This window comes from Mastacembelus armatus, chromosome 14, assembly GCF_900324485.2.
Source record: "Mastacembelus armatus chromosome 14, fMasArm1.2, whole genome shotgun sequence".
In the NCBI taxonomy this organism is placed as follows: Eukaryota; Metazoa; Chordata; class Actinopteri; order Synbranchiformes; family Mastacembelidae; genus Mastacembelus; species Mastacembelus armatus.
In genome coordinates this window covers 11,397,146-11,418,223 of record NC_046646.1, presented here as the reverse complement: position 1 = coordinate 11,418,223, position 21,078 = coordinate 11,397,146, and the positions used below count along the sequence as shown (strand labels likewise).

Genomic DNA, 21,078 nt, shown 5'->3' with positions numbered 1-21,078 from the left:
AAACCCTCCACAATGACATTCAATGAGGGCCGCAGAGTGAAAACCTGGTTATTTTTACATAGGCTATTCTTTCCCCCCGACTCGGCAGGGGCCCGAGCAAAGGAATTAATCACTGCTCTTTAACAGCACTGCCTCCAGGCAATGACTTGTCCCTTTTTTGTGCTCAGAAATGACACATTAACCTTAAAATGGATACGCATAAACTTTACATTCAGCTGTTGCATTTATGCTTTGCGCTCTGCACTGTCAGTAAAGCAGCCGCACAAGTAGGCCACATGGGATACAGGCTGTGTCAGGGCGAGTATAGATACACATAATTAACATACATAGAAGTAAAATATATAAGAATTGTTCTTTATTTGCTTATTCAGATACACACACACACACACACGGGCCTGATTTAAAGATAAACATTTGCAGTCATAACTTTAAAAGAAATCACTGGAAATGATTCTCTAATTTACCTGTTATTACTGAAATGCAGGCTAAGAGATTTACATTAACAGTGAAAGTTTCTCCTTCTCTCCTCACACAATTAAGACTATACGCGCACACGGACCTAATAAGCTGCTTAATGCCTAAGACAAAACTTGAATACGCTGACTGGCTTTTCCGAAAGTGACAGGAACGTTTTCTCTCGCAAATTTAAGCTCTGCTCTATGATAAAATGAGAGAGATGATAAAAGGGAGAATGGGCAGTGCCGCCTCTCGCGGCGTGGGTGGGGCTGACAAGAATAGACTACATTATGCAGTTCATATAGTTAACAAGTGAAATAATGGGGAAGCGTGCAGTGGGAATGCCTAGAGAAAGGCACAAAACCCTATTGAGAGCTCTTGGCCGCTTACAGCGTAACCGTCACATGGCCGAACCGAGTCCACGGCGGCTATTTAAGGAGCGGTGATGCGCCTTCAGCACCACTTCGCTGTCCGCCGTCCCAGAGGAGAACAGGCTGACACAAGGAACAACGCGCAGGCTTCGACTTCAACCGCACTACCCATCAAGTTTGCAAACATGCCGAGGTCTTTTCTCGTGGATTCCTTGATTTTAAGGGAGGCCAACGACAAAGGAAACGAGAATAACCCTCCTTTATTCCCGTACGCCGTGCACTCACCGCACCACCCGCACGGGCTGCCAGGCTCCTGTCATTCCAGGAAAGCAGGGCTTCTGTGCTTCTGTCCGCTGTGCATGACCGCGTCCCAGCTCCATCCTTCTCCACCGACACTGCCGCTGCTCAAGGCATCCTTCCCTCCCTTCAGCTCACAGTACTGCCACTCGGCTCTGTCGAGGCAACACTCATCATCCAACAGCGTCAACCTCAGCCACGGACCCGGCATATACCAAGCTGCTTACTCAGTGCCAGACCCGCGGCAGTTCCACTGCATCTCCATCGGTAAGTAAAGGCTGATTTAACATTAGACTGGGTGGATAAATCTATATTTTCAGTCTTTTAAAAAAAATCACAATAGCTGACAATTTCTCTTATTTTCACAGAAAACAGCAACAGCAAACTTCAGAGCAGCAAGCGCATGCGCACCGCCTTCACTAGTACACAACTTCTGGAGCTGGAGCGAGAGTTCACTTCCAACATGTACCTTTCTAGACTGAGACGCATCGAGATCGCCACATACCTCAACTTATCCGAGAAACAGGTGAAAATCTGGTTCCAAAACCGCAGAGTGAAGCACAAAAAGGAGGGCAAGAGCAGCGGCCAAAGGACTGGATCACATAACTGCAAATGCTCGTCCCTGTCGACCGCGAGATGCTCGGAGGAAGAAGAGGATGACATTCCCATATCACCCTCCTCATCCGAAAAGGAGGATGTGGACCTGTCTGTCTCCCCATGAACTGCCCCCAGTCTCGCCTCTGAAAGATTTTGGTCCTCGTGATTTTGAATACAGCCAAAAAAAAAAAAAAAAAAAAAAAAACAACAAAAAAAAAAAGACTGCTCCGCTCGTGTTCAGTCATTTGTACATAAACAGAGAATATTTAATCAGGGAATTGCCCTGAATTATTGTATAGCTGTATACATGTTGTACGTTTTGTATGTAGTTTTTTCTGAAAACGGTCCAGTTGTTGTTGCCAATGCGATGAGTAGGCATATTTGTACAGAAAAACCCAAATGACAAAAACAATTACAAATATTGTTTATTAGTATTTTGGGGGAGACAGTATTTTGTATAAATGGTGAATACTGGTTAGATTCATTCTGTGTGGATGGAACTGTGACTTCAAATGTGGAAAGCTGGAGAGAAATTCCCTGTCACATCACCGAGATCACTCTGAAATTATAACTTCAGTGTAATTGAAAAATATTTATTTATTTAAAAATGTTGATACTTAAATAAAAATATTTCTGAGCGGTAGACGATGTTGTGTGAGTTAAATGTTTTGGTCTTTGCGCACCACAGAGTGCGCACGGTGGCGCACGCAAACTTAATATGAGCAGTTTGGACACTGAATGAGAAACCAGTTTGACAGAAGACAGTCATGTAAACGTTGTTTTATAGCCTTTGAGTAAAATTGTAACATGATTTGCATCTATAGAAAGTTAAACTGCTTTTGCCTGCATGTCTGGATGTGCAGCGCATTTTTTTCAGACGACTCTGTTTCAGTTTACAATTTTAAATATGCATTATTATATTCTTTTATCTGAAAGGAAATCTGCTGTGTGCCAGGACTGTTTATTATTCGGGTTGTAAAAGATGACTAAGCAGTGATTGACAATGTTTTGCTCTACTACCCAAATAAAAACAGCAGATATACATTGCGCACTGCAGACAAAAATGTACTTGTGTAACTAAGAAACACACAATCCATATGAGCCGAGTCAGTCAGTTAAATGCTCAATAATCTTAGTCATTCAGAAGTGATAAAGACACTGTTATGGGGTGCTCTTATGTGCTTTCCCTGGGGAACAGATCTCACTGCCTGGCCATTTGGAGCTCTTTTCAAGTACCATCCCAGCTGAAATGATCCGTCTCGTGTGACTGAGCTAATGATCACTCTGGGTGTATAATAGTTCATCGGGAATGTGCAAATCCTAAGATATGGATCTGACATGACAATAAATGAAGAAAAGATGGAGTTTGGTTTCTATGACCAGCACTGACCTCATTGTTAACGCACCAGTGTGGTTAAGTTTATTGTTATTTTTATGAGCTCTAAGTATGTTTAGACTTAATGTAAGCTTCTTCAACTCAGCCAGCAGCGTGTTAAAATACAAAAACATAATTATTCATTAGCATATGATTTGATTTTTTGGAAAATTTATAATACAAAACAAAATAGTATGCCGGGTTAAATATTACGCAGGCTCTTTAAACATACATTCAGTATTATTGGCAAAATAGTTTTGTAGGATGTTTTAGTTAATATTAATCTAAAAAGAGTGTATATATATTTTTTCATACTGTAGTAATAAATATGCCATATAACTACTAAAACACCTCCAAACAGACCAAACCAGGACTTTACCCAAATAGTTCCTCTTTCGTTCGCCTATTTTACGCACCGCTACAGCTGCTATCTGACTGAAGCTTTGGTTCTCAAAATTATGTTTATTATGTTGAATATGCTTTAAATGAAAATGTCCTCCACAGAGACATATCTGTACACTTTTTTTAAAGGGAGTAAAAGTGTTCTTAAATTGCGTGCAGCATATTATCTGCATCAGTGTGCCTTTTTTGGAAGCGAAGTTTCACATGTAAACTTTCATTTAATTGTTCACTTAACCATTTTAACAAAACTCCAATATTTGCATTTGTTAAGATATGGGATTAGACTATTTTGTTAATTGCACCATAGAGCCCCGTTTTGCTCACAACGTCCTCTGCAAAGCGCCCTTTATCCATTCAATAGCCCGAGGGTATGCGCCCCGGGGGAGCTTATACGCTGGGTGCTCCAAATGCTCAATTTATTTATTCTTAATTTTGTGCCGATCAATTCATTGAAGCAAAAAGGACTACGGTGTCTTTTTAAAAAGAAGAAAAGGGAATTGTGGACGTAACCTTGACGGAGCTGACGAGAGGGCTCCCCTGACGCTGGAGAGCCGCTTGAGTCAACAGGCGCCCATCTAGCAGACTCGCCCTTGTCTTTATTCTGGCTAATTTTTTATTTACGGCTTTTCTTTGACATGTCTCTTATCTATCAGATTAAAAGAACAGCTTGTAACAAATCAGTCTGCACGATTTACAACAGCATTAAAAGGGGACAAAGGGAGCAGGCAGTCAGTACCTGAGAGTCTGGTAGACGGCGCGGCGCTGCAGCTGATTCGATGGTTTGAAAATACGCACGAAACAAAATACTTGAATCCTGAAAAAGAGCCTTTGTACGTTTCTTTAGAAATCAAGCAATTCTGCATGACAAAGGACAATTAATAAGCCGTCTTTTCACGACCAGCAGCTGGTTTCCCCGTCAAGGAAAGTTGGAAAAAATTCAGACTGAATGCGCGCAAAAGCCCTTTGCGCGCAGACAGCAACCCAAGGTGACCCATTTGGCACAGTTAAAATAACCAAGCCGAGGTAAAAGCGAGGGAACTGTCAAAAACATTTAAGCTGAAATATCTTGAAATTGCAAATCCCTTTATGTGGAGGGACGCTGCCGATGTGGGTTAGTCGTACAAAGGAGGTGGTTAAGTTGGAGAGGCTTTGGAAACGGACACGTGGCTTCTCAATGAGAGCTCTTTTGGACCCGCGTGGCTTGCTGTGGCACTACACATTCAACTACTTTAAACTTATCCCGCTTAATAAATGTGTGTAGTAAACCTAACATGTTAACCTACTAACATTAACCAAACTGTTTATAAACTTTTCAACACTTTCTTAGATTTATAAAGTGTTTGTTTACTCTTCTTTAAAGGACAAATGCTTGCAGCTCCAGGCTTGTGTCTGGCCTCTAAATGTAGAGTACTGAGGCACTGCTGGAAGAGTGCTGCCTATTTTCAAGAGGATATTTTTAAAACAAGAACCGAAAAGTTTAATGCACTTTGATCTTCACCTTTCATAACTTTATGATGAGTTGTGTCGTTATGTATTTTGCGTACAGCTTAAATAAGTCAATAAATAGTAACTGGAAGGATCGTTACTGATTTTACTTTTTTTTTACTGAATTTAGAAATGTAAACACGTTTGCGTGAACTGAAAATGGAAAGAAATTTCAATTTGGCATCAGGTAACATCGGGAAAGGAGCTTAATATTGATCCATACAGTTCTTCTGTTATTTTGGCACAGTTTCATCCAAACAACTCGACTTACATCGATGGACTGGAACTGAAAACAGTTTCACTTCCTCTGTTTTTTTTTTTAAATGACTGTGCTTACTTGTGCTTAAATTGGTAAAATAAACATGTTTCATTATGGGGCTGTTAGTGGTGAGTGTGTTAAACCTGCTGAAGTGGCAGGAAAGGAAACCGCTCGTCATTGCCTTGAACTCCGACTGTTTTCTGCTGCAACATTTGAACCCATTCAGCTGTATATAATCTGTTTAACAGCTAATCAGTAATTTAAGATGAAGGACTGGCACGCAGCTTCACTTCTCCTCAGTCCCCCCTTCCTCTAATTGAATATTCAACGCGCGCACCGCGCTCTGCTTGCCTTTTTCTCAGCCCATACACAAGCAGTGCCAAAGGTCGACAAATAATGAACTGCGAAGACATGGAAGTGACCTCTGCAAGCGCCACCGCTGGTCCCCAGTGAATGCTTTTCAAAGGGATTTTGGTCAAAATACTAGATGTGACATTTGAATAAAATTACAGTGGGCCTTTTCTGGCATCTCTGGCTACCAGTTTCTGCTTGACTACATCACATTCACGTCGCATTCGAATATGTATATTAGCCCAGAAAACTGAAACACGTGTTGTGCATCATGATTTGTGAGTCCTATTGTAGCCTGTTGTTACTGTAGCTTCATGAAGTGTGTTAATGTGCAGGGCCCCTATTTTAGGAAACCATTATTTCAACAAGAAGGAGAAGTATCTGCACTAAGACCCACATCCCTGAGGACTCTTAGGTCGTGCAGTACATTTTTTTGTATAATACATATATTTCGTCTATTCTGTTTATTCTTTTGTGTAAGTTAATTTATTTTTATCTATTTAACGTCCTTAGTGTTAAATGTTTTTGTTTACTATCCTGTGTTTTTGTGTTGCACAGTCTGGGAGCGTTGCAATCACATTTCACTGTACCTGAACAACCGTGCATGTGACAAATAAAGAATCTTGAATCGTAAATATCAGCAGCCACTATACCAGCGATCTGTCTTTAGTGATGCTTTACAGTATGGAAACATGCAGTTCAAAGTTATTTTGGAAATGCACGACAGGGAGGCAAGTTCTGATGAAAGCAGCAAGCACGCACTGCGCGTGCACAACCTCCTGTTACACGCACACAAGAACACAGGCGCAAAAAGTATCGGAGCAGGGTTCACAGAGGGGTGATGTGTACAAATGCAGACGTTTTGAGTGTATTTGGACTATTTGGAGCACTCTACCTGGAGCGTCATGATTTATCTGCTGGTTTGTTTTTAACGCAGCGTAGCATCCATATGTGCAGTATGGAGCTGGAGCGTCATCTGGTGGCACTGAGCTGCATAATCATGCTTTGTTCACTGCAGCCTGTATCACCTTTGCAGGTTAAAATATCCAAACTAAGAACAAAGAAGCAGTGATGGTGCTATAGGTCCAAGCCATACAACATGTAAGTGGGTGCAGAAGCACCGAAGGGCTATTCACTCACACTGAACTATTTTCTGAAGAAGTGTATGAAAGTTAGCACATGTCCAATAAAGGTTATTAGCAGTTACACTTTTTAATCTAATGACTGCCAAGTCATTAGTGAACATGTGACATTGACACTGATGCCACTTGATGTTGGTTTTGTATGTTAACAGAACCAAGGACTGATGTGATTTTTTTAATAACGTTTTATTCTCACAACCTTCTGTTGTCAGAAAACCAAAATGTCTTATACACATTACTTCAGGTGCCATCAGCAGACAGCAAATCTCTCCTTTCAAAATTCTCATTTTATGTGTTTTTCCTATGAATACACACAGGTCATTTATTTTCAATATCAACATGTATACAAAAGTTACAAAACAAATAACAAAAACATTGGAATCTCCATTAACATCCATATTAACTTTTTTTTTTTTTTTTTGGTTAACAGCAAAATCATTCATTCAGTCCATCCATACTACAGTATAAAACACAATGCAACCTGAACAACATCCAAGTCATCTTAAAAAAACAAAACACTGTAGCATCCAATGTTACACGTGTCGTCGATGACAGATCCTGTGTTTATAAAATGTGCAGAAAATAACACAAAATAAATCTGGGGATAACATCATTGGACATCCAGACACACTGAATACAGTCAGTGCCAAAAAGTCGACCTCCAGTTTATTGCCAGATGAGCAGCTCCAGGATTTTACCTTTAAAAATCATAGGCACTTTATTTTACTTTACAATTATGGTTCCTTGTTACTGTCAAAAAAAAAAAAACTGCCCTAAAATACAAAGTAAAATAATGACGCACATTAAAGTCCTTCTGTGGGTAAATACTATTAAATACACTTCTGATATATTTAATTCAGAATAACTAATTCCCTGTTACAGTGGGATGCATAAGTTTGGTCAGCCTTGTTAATCTTCATGATTTTCCTGTATAAATCGTTAGTTGTTACGATAAAAAAATTCAGTTAAATATATCATATATGAGACACAGTGATATTTGAGAAGTGAAACAAAGTTTATAGGATTTACAGAAAGTGTGCAATAATTGTTTAAACAAAATTAGGCAGATGCATAAATTTGGGCACCACAAAAAAAAAATGAACTCAATATTTAGTAGATCCTCCTTTTGCAGAAATAACAGCCTCTAAACGCTTCCTATAGCTTCCAATGAGAGTCTGGATTCTGGTTGAAGGTATTTTGGACCATTCCGCTTTACAAAACATCTCTAGTTCATTCAGGTTTGATGGCTTCCGAGCATGGACAGCTCTCTTTAAGTCACACCACAGATCTTCAATTATATTCAGGTCTGGGGACTGAGATGGCCATTCCGGAACGTTGTACTTGTTCCTCTGCAAGAATGCCTTAGTAGATTTTGAGCAGTGTTTAGGGTCGTTGTCTTGTTGAAAGATCCAGCCCCGGCGCAGCTTCAGCTTTGTCACTGTACCCTGGACATTGGTCTCCAGAATCTGCTGATATTGAGTGGAATCCATGCGTCCCTCAACTTTGACAAGATTCCCAGTCCCTGCAGTGGCCACACAGCCCTACAGCATGATGGAACCACCACCATATTTTACTGCAGGTAGCAGGTGTTTTTCTTGGAATGCTGTGTTCTTTTTCCTCCATGCATAACGCCCCTTGTTATGCCCAAATAACTCAATTTTAGTTTCATCAGTCCACAGCACCTTATTCCAAAATGAAGCTGTCTTGTCCAAATGTGCTTTAGCATACCTCAAGCGGCTCTGTTTGTGCTGTGGGCGGAGAAAATGGCTTCTTCTGCATCACTCTCGCATACAGCATCTCCTTGTGTAAAGTGCGCCGAATAGTTGAAGGATGCACAGTGACTCCGTCTGCAGCAAGATGATGTTGTAGGTCTTTGGTGCTGGTCTGTGGGTTGACTCTGACTGTTCTCACCAGTCGTCGCTTCTGTTTATCCGAGGTTTTTCTTGGTCTGCCACTTCGAGCCTTAACTTGAACTGTGCCTGTGGTCTTCCATTTCCTCAATATGTTCCTAACTGTGGAAACAGACAACTGAAATCTCTGAGACACCTTTCTGTATCCTTCCCCTAAACCATGATGGTGAACAATCTTTGTCCATCCATCCATCCATTTTCTACCGCTTATCCGGGGCCGGGTCGCGGGGGCAGTAGCCGAATCAGGGATACCCAGACTTCCTTCTCCCTGGAAACTTCCTCCAGCTCTTCCGGGGGGACACCGAGGCGTTCCCAGGCCAGCCGGGAGACATAGTCCCTCCAGCGTGTCCTGGGTCTTCCCCGGGGCCTCCTCCCGGTGGGACATGCCCGGAACACCTCTGGAACAATCTTTGTTTTCAGCTCATTTGAGAGTTGTTTTGAGACCCCTATGTTGCTACTCTTCAGAGAATATTCAAAGAGGAGGGAAACTTACAATTGCCCCCCTTAAATATTCTTTTTCATAATTGGATTCACCTGTGTATGGAGGTCAGGGGTCACTGAGCTTACCAAGCCAATTTGAGTTCCAAAAATGAGTTCTAAAGGTTTTGGAATCCATAAAATGACAACAGTGCCCAAATTTATGCACCTGCCTAATTTTGTTTAAACAATTATTGCACACTTTCTGTAAATCCTATGAACTTCGTTTCACTTCTCAAATATCACCGTGTGTGTCTCCTATATGATATATTTAACTGAAATTTTTTATTGTAACAACTAACGATTTATACAGGGAAATCATGAAGATTAACAAGGCTGCCCAAACTTACGCATCCCACTGTAAATATCAGCTTTAAAGATCACATTAACACCAGCTTATCTCATTGCTGAAAGCTACATGTACGGTATAATACTTCATAGGTATCACATTAACTGTTTAACAGTTTAATTGTCAGTTCTTCAGAATACCATTTTAGTTTTTGCTAGTTTTTACTGTACACTTGACTGTATTTGACCATAATCTAAGTTTAAACAATCTAACAATACGTCATAACAACAGTTACACAAATAAGATGTTTGTTTGTTTGTTTAACATATTTGTATTCTCATTCTCCTGGAAATAGTTGCCAGAACAGTCTTCTTTGTATTCAAATATTGTAAAGAAAAAAATAAATTAAAAAATGACATCCTAAGACATATTTATCCAAAATTTGGGTGACCGCCACACAATCTTTGGTGTTTACTAGAAGCTTGTGAGTTCAATGAAATCTGGTAAAAAAAAAAAAAATTTTACAAAGGAGCTGAAATGACAGCAAATGGACAGCACTGAAATGGTTGGTTGAAACTTAAGGAAAAGGCTGGTTAGTGTTTTCAGGGTCAAACATGAGGTTTCACACTCCTTTCTGAATATTTAGTATAATATCTGTCAGTGTTTTCTCAAATGTAAAATCTAAATCTTTTAAGAAGCTCCTGCAGTGACTGTGACTGTGACTGTGTCGTACCACGTACAGTGTGCGACAGGTTAGACTTTGATTTCCATATCTCAGATAGACCATTAGTATAAACCTGCCTTCGTCGGGGGAGCTTAGACACTCAGCTGATTAACAGATTGGTCCATTGGCAGCAGATAAATTGGCAACGATTCAGATAAGAGATATAAACAGAATATGTTTTGGGCTGTGGGCTCTGTATGCGGTAATGATTATAAAGCCTCTTCGGGCAAATTATATGGGGATATGTAAATAAAATTTGATTTCCTCAAATATCATGTTTTTTGAAAGTAAATACACCCACTGACTGCTCTTCTTGTCACTCAATCTGCCTGTGGCTCCTGCTGTCAAATATCATCGACCTCCTCTGCGGCTGGTAGAAGCAGCTGGTTGATGTTTCCAGTCTCTGACCACTTTTTGGAATAGTCATTTTGTTTTGAAGAGTGATCCCTTCCTGAGTCCTGAAATTCTCCGACATCTCTTTAGAGAAGACGTTGGCTCCGGATGTGTCATTCAGACTCTTGATGGAGGAAAGGAGTTTGCCATCATCCCCTGATGAAGGATAGTCCATGATGGGAAAAGGCGGGCTGAGCAGGATGAGACTTTGAGGCCTCTGCCTGTTCCTAAAAGATGGTCTTTGTAAGAGGTTCCCTTTGTTAGGTCTGGGACAGTCTACAAATACTTCCAGGCTGGGTGCGTGTCTCCTTGTTATGACTGGCAGTTCTGGAGTAGATGTGGTCTTCTCAGACTCAGCAGATTTCTCAACATTTGCATGTTTTTGGTGTTTGGGGGCTGGCTCTTTATTTTCTAGTTCCTCCTTTAGATCAGACATAAGCAGAGGAGGTGCCGCATTGCTTTTCTCTGTGCTCATTTTAGGATATTCCTTGTCTTGTTCCTTCACTGTGTCAAAGTCATTCTCATGTCTGGAGTGAGGTATCTGACTGTATTGCACCTTCGGAGGGACAACAGGCACAGCCTTGGCCTGGCATGTTTTTATCATGAAGGCTGTTCGCACAGACGACACGCTGACCGGTGCTGAATTTCGGCGCAGAGGTGCCTGTCGATCTTTCAGAAACAGCTCCAGTTCTGAGGGCAGCCCATTGTTTACAGTTCCAGATGAGGTTAGTAATCCTCTCTGACAAGAGGAAAACTCTGAAGAATCACGGTTTTGCTGATTAGAAATGTCTCTGATGCATCTATGCCCCAGATCTAAATTAAGTGAATATGGCCTGTGTCTAGAAAAGCAATTATCCTCCCTTTTCTCAGAAGTAGCTGCCTCGTACGACATCTGTCTGTAAAACTTATGAGATGATACTGTATTCTTCTGTTTAGTTGTGCTGCATTTCCCTGTGTGAGGTGCTGCTGTGATATTGCTGTTAACACTGACCCGTGTAGGTACTGATGGCAAATACATCCATTTGGTTTCTGGTTTGCTGCTCGAAGCATGACCAGTGCTTCTTGAGAAGCGTTCAGGGCTCTTAATGGCAGGTTTTTTGTTATTATCAGCTGCGTGAGATGAAATCTTTCCCTGCTCTAAGCTCAGTGTTTCTCCACAAGAGCTAAAGGCTGACAATTCATTCAAGAACTCCTCCACATCAGGTGAGTGGAGAGGACTGGTAACCCACTGCTTGGTGGAGCTAAGATCCTCCCAGGGCTCCACCAAGTCCAGGTCCTCTGAATTTCCTCCACATCCTTCATCGTCGTCAAAGTTTGGCAGCTCCAAAGTGTTACGCCTCGTCTCCAAACACACCGAAAGCCTCGGAACAGCTTCCACCTCACGAATCACACTCGTCTTCGTTCCATCACAGGAGGGTGTTTTGTCTTGTTGACGACTTTCGTGTTCTTGTGATTTGTTGGTATCTTCTGCACCTGAGAAGCCCATAACAGTTGGTGCATCCCCTGTAGTTAAAGGATTCATCACGTTATCTAAACATGTTTCCTTTAAAGGAAGTTTAACCTGCTCGGCGGCAACATCCGTTTGTACAGGTGTAATTTTTTGATGCAGTAACTTTTCTGTTTCATCCACCACATCAGGAGACCTGGCAGTTTTTGTGCTTCTACCAACAACTGCATCAAATGTGTTGTGAAGAGAAAATAAAATGTCTGACTCTGAAGGTTGTTTCTTTGTCGAGTCTGATCCAGTGGCAATTACACGATCGCTCAGAGAGGTATTTGAAGACTGCTCCCTGCATAACAAAGACAGAGATGGAGAACTGCGGCTTCGCTTTGACTTAACGTCCATCGTTAACTTTGTCTCCTCAGAAATGCTCCTGGAGCCTAAAACAGGTTTGGAAGTGTCCTCCAGCAGGTCAAACTCAGGTTCAGTTATCCTCAGTACTTGGTGGACTTCGGACCACAGCTCTTTCCCAGTAGAAGCTCCCTTTCCCTGAGAAAGAAGAGATTATAAAACAGGACAGGACTGAGTAACCACAAATCTTTACCCTTGATTTTTAAATCAAATAATAAACTCTAAGTGCTGGTTTGAGATAGATGAAGATGTTGGCAAAATATTTGAGCAGTATTAACATCTCACACAATTTTACTAAAATTTTCAATGATGAGGGTTTTGGGGAAAAAAAATATATGTGACTATAGGATTAATCCTTTTAAAGTGCAGAGAGGCAGCACTGCAAACTACATTACAACAGCAAATGATTTACCAGTTGCATAGCCATAGGCATGTTATGCAGTTCTTTCCCAGGAGATGGTGCTGCATCTTTGCTTGCACTTGTGAGGAACGGCAATTCCACTTCAGAAATGTTCACCCCTCCTTGACCTTGTGGCATCACTTCTTTGCTTGTATCTGATTAAAAAAGTCGTTTTTTCATTATATCATATTACACATGTATGACTTTAACACATAAAGTAACAAGGAATTTTGAAATGTGATGCAAGGAGATGTCCTCACCCTCTGACGGTATTCTAGAGGTCAGCACCTCTGTGTTTTTCTTCTCTGTCCCTTCCTGCTTCTTTGGTTCCAGTTGGGGGAAAGTGTTGCTCTTTCCGATGTTGCTGCCGATCTCTGAGGTGTCTTTGCAGGGTTGTAGAGCAGCTGCTTTGTCCTTGGCATGCCCTCTGCATGGCGTGCTGTTGGAGCTGATAACAGCTGACACACGCAGGGGCACGGACACAGCAAAAGGCTCAGATATGTTGACAGCTCTGCGCTGATGCCTCGGTGAGGACTCCAGAGGGAAGAAGCTTCCCGGGAAGGAGGGCCGAGATGAGCTGTTATGGGAGGAACCCGAGTACAACATCCTCCTGTTTTTCGGAGATGTGGGCTTGTAGCCGCTGATGTCATCACCTTTGAACACCTTCAGTTGCTCTGGCAGTGTTTTCTGAGGGGGCACAGGAGGGCCCGGTGACCCCTTTTGGTTCAAACTAGAGCTCCAGCCACCTGTTGCCCCCCCAGTTTTCTTCCCTTTAAACTCCCAGTTTGGCTCATGTTCATTCAGGTCATACAGCGAGTCAGATCCCAATGTTCTGGATTTAACATCTGGAACAAAAGCGTTTCCAGGTCCACCAGCTGGACTGTTGTGCCCTGTCCTGTCATCATCTGTCCAGTATAAATACAGACAAATACAAGAACATAGAAAAACATCAGTTAATGGCAGTGGATGCAACAATAACGTTTTTTGTAATGAAGCAAAGACAATATTTGTACTATGTAAAATTATTTTGCTGTGTTTAAATAATTGTCATGGTTTTAGACCCACCTGTTGGTAAGGAGCACAAGGACTCCATGCTCCTGGATGGACGAAGAGCTGCCTTTTCTGTAGACAAAAGAGTTTGACATTTTTAAGTATCTGAAGGCTGGACAAAATAATAATAATGAATTATAATAATGATGGGAAGACACTTTACCTGTTATCCCCTGTGCTCTTATGAACACACTACCATTTCGGCTCAGTTTTCCCTTAGAGTCCACAGACTTTCCCAGGTTGAAGATTGACTTCCACTTCTTAGATTTCCCAGAAAACTTTCTCCTAACAGATAAACAGAGGTTATTAATCCCAGTGCGATCACACAGCTAGTCCTGTCAGTAATAAATACCATCATGCAGTTTGAAAATTATACTCATAATGACTCAAAGGGCTGAATCCAAATCGGTCATACTTGCTGTCTGATATATCTATGACAGTGTGGTACAGTGTGGCAGTGCTGGTATCAGGCAGACTGTTCTCTCGCTGGCGTTCTTTATGCACAGGATGGTTTGGACTTAAAGAGCGGGCCTGAGCTTCTTCCAGGCTCATTAGTTTCATCGGCCCACACTGGCCACTGATCGGGAGCGTGGCGTACTTCTCCCCACACATCAAACTCGGTCCTGGAGAAGGAGAGTTTGTCAGTTTGATTCGGTGACCACAAATATTCTAGTTTGTATAGTAATATTATGTAGTTAGTTTTTCATTTGGCATACCTTCTTTGGGTTTGATTTGCACAGAATCATTGCTGAAGATCTGCTCTGTGTGGTTTAGAATAAACTCAACTACTGACTGTTGTATCCGCACCTCTTGGAAAGCCATGTCTCCATTACTAGACGAAGAGTCGATGTCTTTAGATCTAAGAAAATAAGAAATGTTGAAATTTTGTGAATAAAAAATGCTTTATTTATGCCTATTTTCCAAAAACTGCAAGAGAAATTGATGAGAGCTTTCTGTTTCAATACTTAGAAACAAAGAAAGTAAAAAGTATGAACTAAAAAGGAATGCTTTCAACATGAGGGAAGTGTTTCAGACATATTTGCAAAACCATACTCACCTTAACAGATTTGGAGCCCATACCAAGGCCAGGTTACGTGTATGCATGTTTGTCTTGGTGCTTAAGGTGGCAAGGTGGGCCAAGTGCTTAGTGAGGTACTCCAGAGTCCTATAGAGAGTTTACAAATACTTATAGTCAGATTCATTACAACATTTCTGCAAGGCCTAGCAAACAGGACCAACAGTTTTACTACTGTCCAAACTGCTGAGAGTGAAAGCTCACCTGAAGTGAGGGGTCGGCAGTTCTCTGATGATCCTCTGAAGATACAAAAGTCTCTCATGATCCCCCTGGACAGAGACCGCTTCCTTCATGTAAAACACACAGAAATCCACGTCAAAGGAATTCCTATCTAGATCTAGTTTTTGGATTATGATCATTGTTTAGAAAGATGTCTGATTTCTTAATCAGACTTTCATTCCAACACCCATTTAAGCCTGAATATGAGCTGAATTTCTAAGCTTGTGGTGTCTTCAATTCTACATATTCTCAGACTAGTATCTGATTTTCCCCCAGATTACCAGCAAACAGGATCAATGTGTTGATGAGCTGTAGGGTAAAGCTATGATCCCACTGTGTGGTCTGCAACTTCACCCAGCCTTTCCTACTGAACAAATGTAAACAAACGTTGTGGTACTGTATGTGTGGTCAAACTAATGTGAGGTTAGAGGTCCAAACAGTTGAGCATGTTAGCTGCATTGGTTTAGTTTTGTGTGAGGTTGAAAATATAAGTGGTTCCCAAAACATCTGCAGTCGTGCACACTCCAGGTTGGTCAAAGTACGAACCCTAACTTAAAAAGTATATGTTACATCAAAAAGACTGCAGCTGTGTCAGATCAGAGAGATGTGGAAATGAAAACATGAATGGTATGAAGCATGTAACTTTAATAAACAGCTTTCAGGCACAAGCAGCACTAGATGCATGAATGCCAAAGTATGCAGATGGCTGTCAAGGTTTTACAGAAAGGTACACGGAAACCATGGACCACTGCACAGTTTGGTATTCCCGTTCCCTTCTCCCCTGCACCTTCTTAGTATCTTTCATATTTGCTGCAAATGAAGCCAAAAAGTCTCTCTGGTACTAAATGTAGAAATTCTGTCAAACCAATTTTGGCCACACATTGTCAGAGTTTTAAGAAATTTTATGATCTCCTTATACTTTCATTATTTTTTGCTCTTGCATAAATACAATTACAAGCTTTAAACACCACTGTGAGCAAAAACTGTTTTCAGCTTTGAATCAAACGTTTGGTTATATCCTTCATCAGAAAGCCAGGACAGCCTGGCAACAAAAAAAAAAACAAAAAAAACAGATAAACATAAAAGATAAAATAGAAACCTTTAGTCTTTTACTGTTAATTTTGTTATACAGCACAGGCAGGCAGAAACATCTTTTTATGATTTGCAGGAAGAAACACTATCACTTTTAATAGCAAAGTAGATAATGATAATAAACCGGACAGCGGAAGAAGGAATGTTTTTGTGTGAGATATTTATGTAATATGTTCTTTGCTTACAGTTCAGCTGACATCTGCTAATGGTAACATATTCTCCAGGGAAGAGATCAATAGTGTGCCAGAGAGCTGAGATCACACACATGAAAAATGATAGTAAATATAATCTACATAACAACATTAATATATTGAGGGAACATGAGGAATAAATACTGCTTATTGACTTCTGGTGTTGGGGTCGGCGTTCTGTTATGTGTTTCTCTCAGTGGAGCATGGGTTGCTGTCGAACTGCTATATTTTTGTGCCCCATTATCAAAACTGCAAATGTAATTTGAATGGACTTACAGTGAATTTGCTGTATAGCTCGTATGTGAGCAGAGGATTGGGTAGCTCCCTGAAGTACAGCTTACATAAGGAGCCCACACAGTGGATGTCCTGGAGGTACACTTCCTTTGTAAGGTCAGGGCACGCCTCGGAGCAGAATTCCTGCCTACACACACACAAACACACACACACACACAGTTAGCTGAATGCTTCGATTGTTTAACACCCCTGCTAACTACTGTTGCAGTATTAAATTGAAGTCTACCCAGTCCAATAATGTTATTGGAAAAAAACAAGGGGAAATAACAGCATGTAAGATGCTAAACAGGCTTAATACTAAGATGAATCGTTTTTACAAGCAATATTGTTGAATACATACACAGTTCATAACACTTTAAAAATAATCCATTACTTATTAGTATTGTCTAATTTAAATGTAATTTTCTATCACTTGAGGTTTTTGATTCCTCGTCCAGCTGCAGCGTTTATTATTGTAAATCACTGCACATTTAGCACATGTACCTGAGACGCTGGATATTTGAGGTGATCCCCGACAGTCTGTAGATCCCGTCCACAATCCCATACTTCTCAATAAACTCTGCACATTTCTTCAGAACCTGAGGAACTTGAGTTAAGAAGCTGTGTTGGTTATGTACTGTTAGAGGAACTTTAATACATTTATACTCTTAGGCTGCACAAATGCACATTGGACTCAAGGTCACATTAAAAGATAAAAGCAGGTGAAGAAAACACTTCTAAATGTAATGTTCATGCAGGCACAATGTACATGCAGTACAGATGACGTTATGGTATAGGGTTTGTCCCACTATGGCTGTTTTCTATTCCTGAGGGTCGCTGATTGTAGGTGGACTTTGACAGGAAGTTAAAAATGGTTTGTTTGTTTCAGAGGAAGGTTGACACACCCAGTCCTTGTAGCTGGTATTACTTACGACATTTCCTCTAATAGAAAATGTCTTTTGAAATGTTGCCGCTGCCCCACACAGCTTTCTGCACTACAGTACATCATCTTCTGTACACAACTGTAGTCAGCTACAAAATCTTAACAGAGTCTGTGGCTTTACGACATCTGTGAAATCACATGCTCTGATTCAATGTGACCAATGACTTCCCTTTAGCTAATACTGAAAATAAGAATTGATTGCAAGTCAGTTGACTTAGGAAAAGATGATACTTTCTTTGAATTCTGCTCTGCAGGATTTGATGAATGCACACATGGATACAGAAACAACACAGTGGTCTTAGTAAAATGTAAAGCTAACAGAGACGCTGATGTTGGTAATAATCATATGCAAATCTAATCTAATCAAATCTGGAGAAAATAATCCTGTAAAGTGGATCTCACAAAGGCCAACAAGCTTATTTTTCAACTTGAAATTTAGTAATAAGTAATTCCATGTCAGTGCAGGTGTAGCGGAGATCCATATGCTACCTTATAGTTCTAAACATTTTGGGTGTATTAATGACTATGATTAGCAGTTACTTCGGCTTATGTAAACAGATCCATGTCTCTTGGCATTGAGTACAATCCTGATCATCCTGAAAAAAATCCTAAATTTATCCTGCATGTAATGAATAATGTCATTTTCAGATATGGTCAGTTTCTCAGTAATTATTGCAGACCAAGACTTTTAATTTGCATGCCTAATTGGACATTCGGGGACATGCCTGTGGTCAAATGCTGGATGATGAACAACATGGAGCTTTCATTTAGTGTCTCTATCTGTACAGGAAGATTTCTGCTTCTTGTAGCAGGAACAAAATACAATGTGACTCTCTGCTGATTTTTACAGATACAGCACATGGAACTAAATCAATGCACGGTGCGTGATGAGCAACATTTCAGGGTAAAATATGACTCAGCAGAGTCAACAGATGCATGTTGTTACAGTAGTTTCTGTAAAAATGTTCAGTGTTCAATTAAATGCTGAACTGTTGGCTGGCTTTACAAAATCCTGTAATCGCCCCACAGTCTTTTGTGTGTTGTTTTTTTTTTAGCAAAGTTTTGTTTTGTTTTTTTTTTTAAGTTCCATAATTCCTTCTCCTACCTGAGGAAACTGTTTAGGCTGTGTTTAGGAGGGTTGCTTTTCTGAAATTACTGTAGTTTTACCATGGAAACATGACACAAATATTATAAACAATGTTCGACACAAAATAACTATGATGTGAGAGAGGGAGTGTGAGTTCCATAGCTTTTTAACACCCATTTACATACAAACCTTTACAGGTTAATAAGGTTATAAACATAGAGACTTAAGGACTTTTTCCAAACTAAGTGGAACTAGTGTAACAGGAAATAGTGTAGAGAGAATTAAATGATGGATTACAACAATTACTAAATAAATGAAGCTATATCTATATTTATCTTATTACAAGGATGTAAAATGTTAAGTTCCTCCCAAATACCGAGACAGCGAATGTGCAAGTGTGCATTGTTTTCACCTGTGCAAGAGGAAATCAGTAAATTCTTAGTAGAGCTAAGCTGCTCAAGTAAATTTAATACCCTGCTCAGAAACTTTAAAAAAAACATGTTGACAGTCAGTATGTCCAAGTCTAACATAAACATGTATTTTCCAGTGTCTTTCTTGGGTGTCTTTCTCAGTGGCTATGGCAAATAAAAGCAGCACCAGTCTGAAAACACAATATGTCTGCTGGACATCCAAGACGGAGAGGTAGGAGCCGAACCTCCTCCCTCACTTCCTGCACTGAAGGCCCCGCCTTACAATGTGCCCAATTTAACAGGTCTTCCTTAAAGTTATCTTTAACACAGTCATCCATACGCCTCTGCACGTGGAAGATTTTTTTATACATATGTATACATACATATATATATATATGTATGCTGCCAAAAAAAGTTATAAGCAGAAAAGTTTAAAAAAAGACAATAGAATCAGAAGAACAAAAGGAAAAGAACAAATAAAGAAGAAAAACCTGTCCACATATGTAAATATTTGATGGTACATTTCTGGTCTTTTTTTTTCCGGCCTTTTTTTTTTTCTTTCATTAATAGACACAAGCACCTCCCAGTCTTTTGTCAAACACAAAACTAGTCATAGGAACTATACTCACCATAGGAAATTGACACAAAAAAGGCAAGAGCCACACCCAAAGTCACAAATGAACATTTAATTGAGCCAACCAGTAAACAGATGGCTCTATTAAATGCAAACCACATGTACACATAAAATCTGTAATATTTGGATAAAGTCTATTTTTGTTTTGTTATCACTTTTTTCGTCCTTATTTCACCACATAATATGTATGTAAAAGGTTATAATAGCTATAATTTAGGAAATGACCAATAGATTTCCATTTTGTGTATAAATGTTATTCTATCTGTATGAGTCAAAAGACTGATGAAAGAAATAACATGTAGTTTAAAGGTTATTGCTTATACAGAAGTGCTAGCTTTCAGAGAAAGCCAAATAAAAAGTTTACCATCTTGTCCTGAACTCTGTAGATGTTCTATCAAGTCACAGCCGAACGCATTTTCACTTCCTTTCTTTTTGGACTTCTGCTTAGTCCCTTTATTCTTCATGTGGCTCCAGTTAGTAGTCCAGATGTTTAAAACAAAAAGATCCTTGAACGCGCTGCGATCGATCCATATGACCCTGCTAAAAAAGGTTGAGTTCCTAGGTCAAAAAGCAGCCACATAGAAATCCCGGCAATCAGCTCCCAAAACTGTGCATCCGCTCACATTCAGCCTAACCACACTGTTGGAGGCTGAGAGCAGAAGTGACGTCACGCTTTAAACTTAATAAGTCCTTTACATTTTCATTACTTCAGATCATGATCAAAGAAAAGACAGTGTGAATGTTGCTTGGCTGGGACGTGGCAGTCCGTGGTGCTATCTCTGAAGCATTTGCAGAAACAGCATTAGGATCGCTTGGTTTCCTGTTGTTTTTTTACCCCCAGCCAGTCTCTCTCTGCTCTTTTTTTATCCCCTCCTCTTTTCCTTCATTCCACAGTCTCCCCTTTTCACTGGCTTCAGACTGAGGAAGCTTACATGTATCAAGAGAAGCAAGTTCCTTCAGGAACATTAGTTTTTCATCTTAATCTAATTTCCCTTTAAGATTTCTCAAATATTCTATGTTTAGAGATGGACTCGTGGCAGTGGTGTGGCAGGGATTTTTGAAATGTTGAGACTGTGTAAAGGGGAGGGAAATGAAGTGAGGGGAGGAGAACAGCTGACTTCTGTCTCTCTCCAGGTTTAGGAATTACTGACCTCTTTTATCCAATTTTTTTTCACCTACCCAAACTTGAAGCTAATGAGAAAGCAGCTCTCTGCCTTCCTGAATGCCCCCAATGTATACAGTTTCCTGTGCAAAGAGCCCGGCCTCGAAAACAAAAACAGACGGGTTCTGAAGGAACAGGGAAGTGGGAGGTGACTGAGGTGAT

The 21,078-nt window shown here is 40.4% G+C and overlaps 2 protein-coding genes across 2 annotated transcripts; one reads left to right on the top strand and one right to left on the bottom strand.

The window, feature by feature from the left end:
• Nucleotides 1–1,012: 1,012 nt before the first annotated feature.
• On the top strand, nt 1,013–1,845 carry gsx1 (GS homeobox 1). The gene is made up of 2 exons (XM_026328945.1): nt 1,013–1,391; nt 1,493–1,845. The coding sequence occupies exons 1-2, from the start codon at nt 1,013–1,015 to the stop codon at nt 1,843–1,845; spliced, it is 732 nt and encodes a 243-aa protein (XP_026184730.1).
• An 8,104-nt stretch (nt 1,846–9,949) lies between these two features.
• On the bottom strand, nt 9,950–20,762 carry arhgap31 (Rho GTPase activating protein 31). The gene is made up of 12 exons (XM_026328020.2): nt 20,119–20,762; nt 17,185–17,287; nt 16,684–16,828; nt 15,110–15,192; nt 14,888–14,995; nt 14,547–14,689; nt 14,246–14,453; nt 13,994–14,115; nt 13,846–13,902; nt 13,041–13,685; nt 12,793–12,935; nt 9,950–12,518 (listed from the first exon to the last, which is right to left on the bottom strand). The coding sequence occupies exons 1-12, from the start codon at nt 20,216–20,218 to the stop codon at nt 10,452–10,454; spliced, it is 3,924 nt and encodes a 1,307-aa protein (XP_026183805.1). The 5' UTR covers nt 20,219–20,762; the 3' UTR covers nt 9,950–10,451.
• Between the last annotated feature and the right edge of the window lie 316 nt (nt 20,763–21,078).

Coding starts and splice junctions, on each gene's coding strand:
- arhgap31 (XM_026328020.2), bottom strand. CDS start 20,218: ATGAAGAATAAAGGGACTAAGCAGAAGTCCAAAAAGAAAGGAAGTGAA. Junction 14,454..14,546: donor GCAAATCAAACCCAAAGAAG/GTATGCCAAATG, acceptor CTCCTTCTCCAG/GACCGAGTTTGATGTGTGGG. Junction 14,116..14,245: donor ATAGATATATCAGACAGCAA/GTATGACCGATT, acceptor TTTATCTGTTAG/GAGAAAGTTTTCTGGGAAAT.
- gsx1 (XM_026328945.1), top strand. CDS start 1,013: ATGCCGAGGTCTTTTCTCGTGGATTCCTTGATTTTAAGGGAGGCCAAC. Junction 1,392..1,492: donor GTTCCACTGCATCTCCATCG/GTAAGTAAAGGC, acceptor TTATTTTCACAG/AAAACAGCAACAGCAAACTT.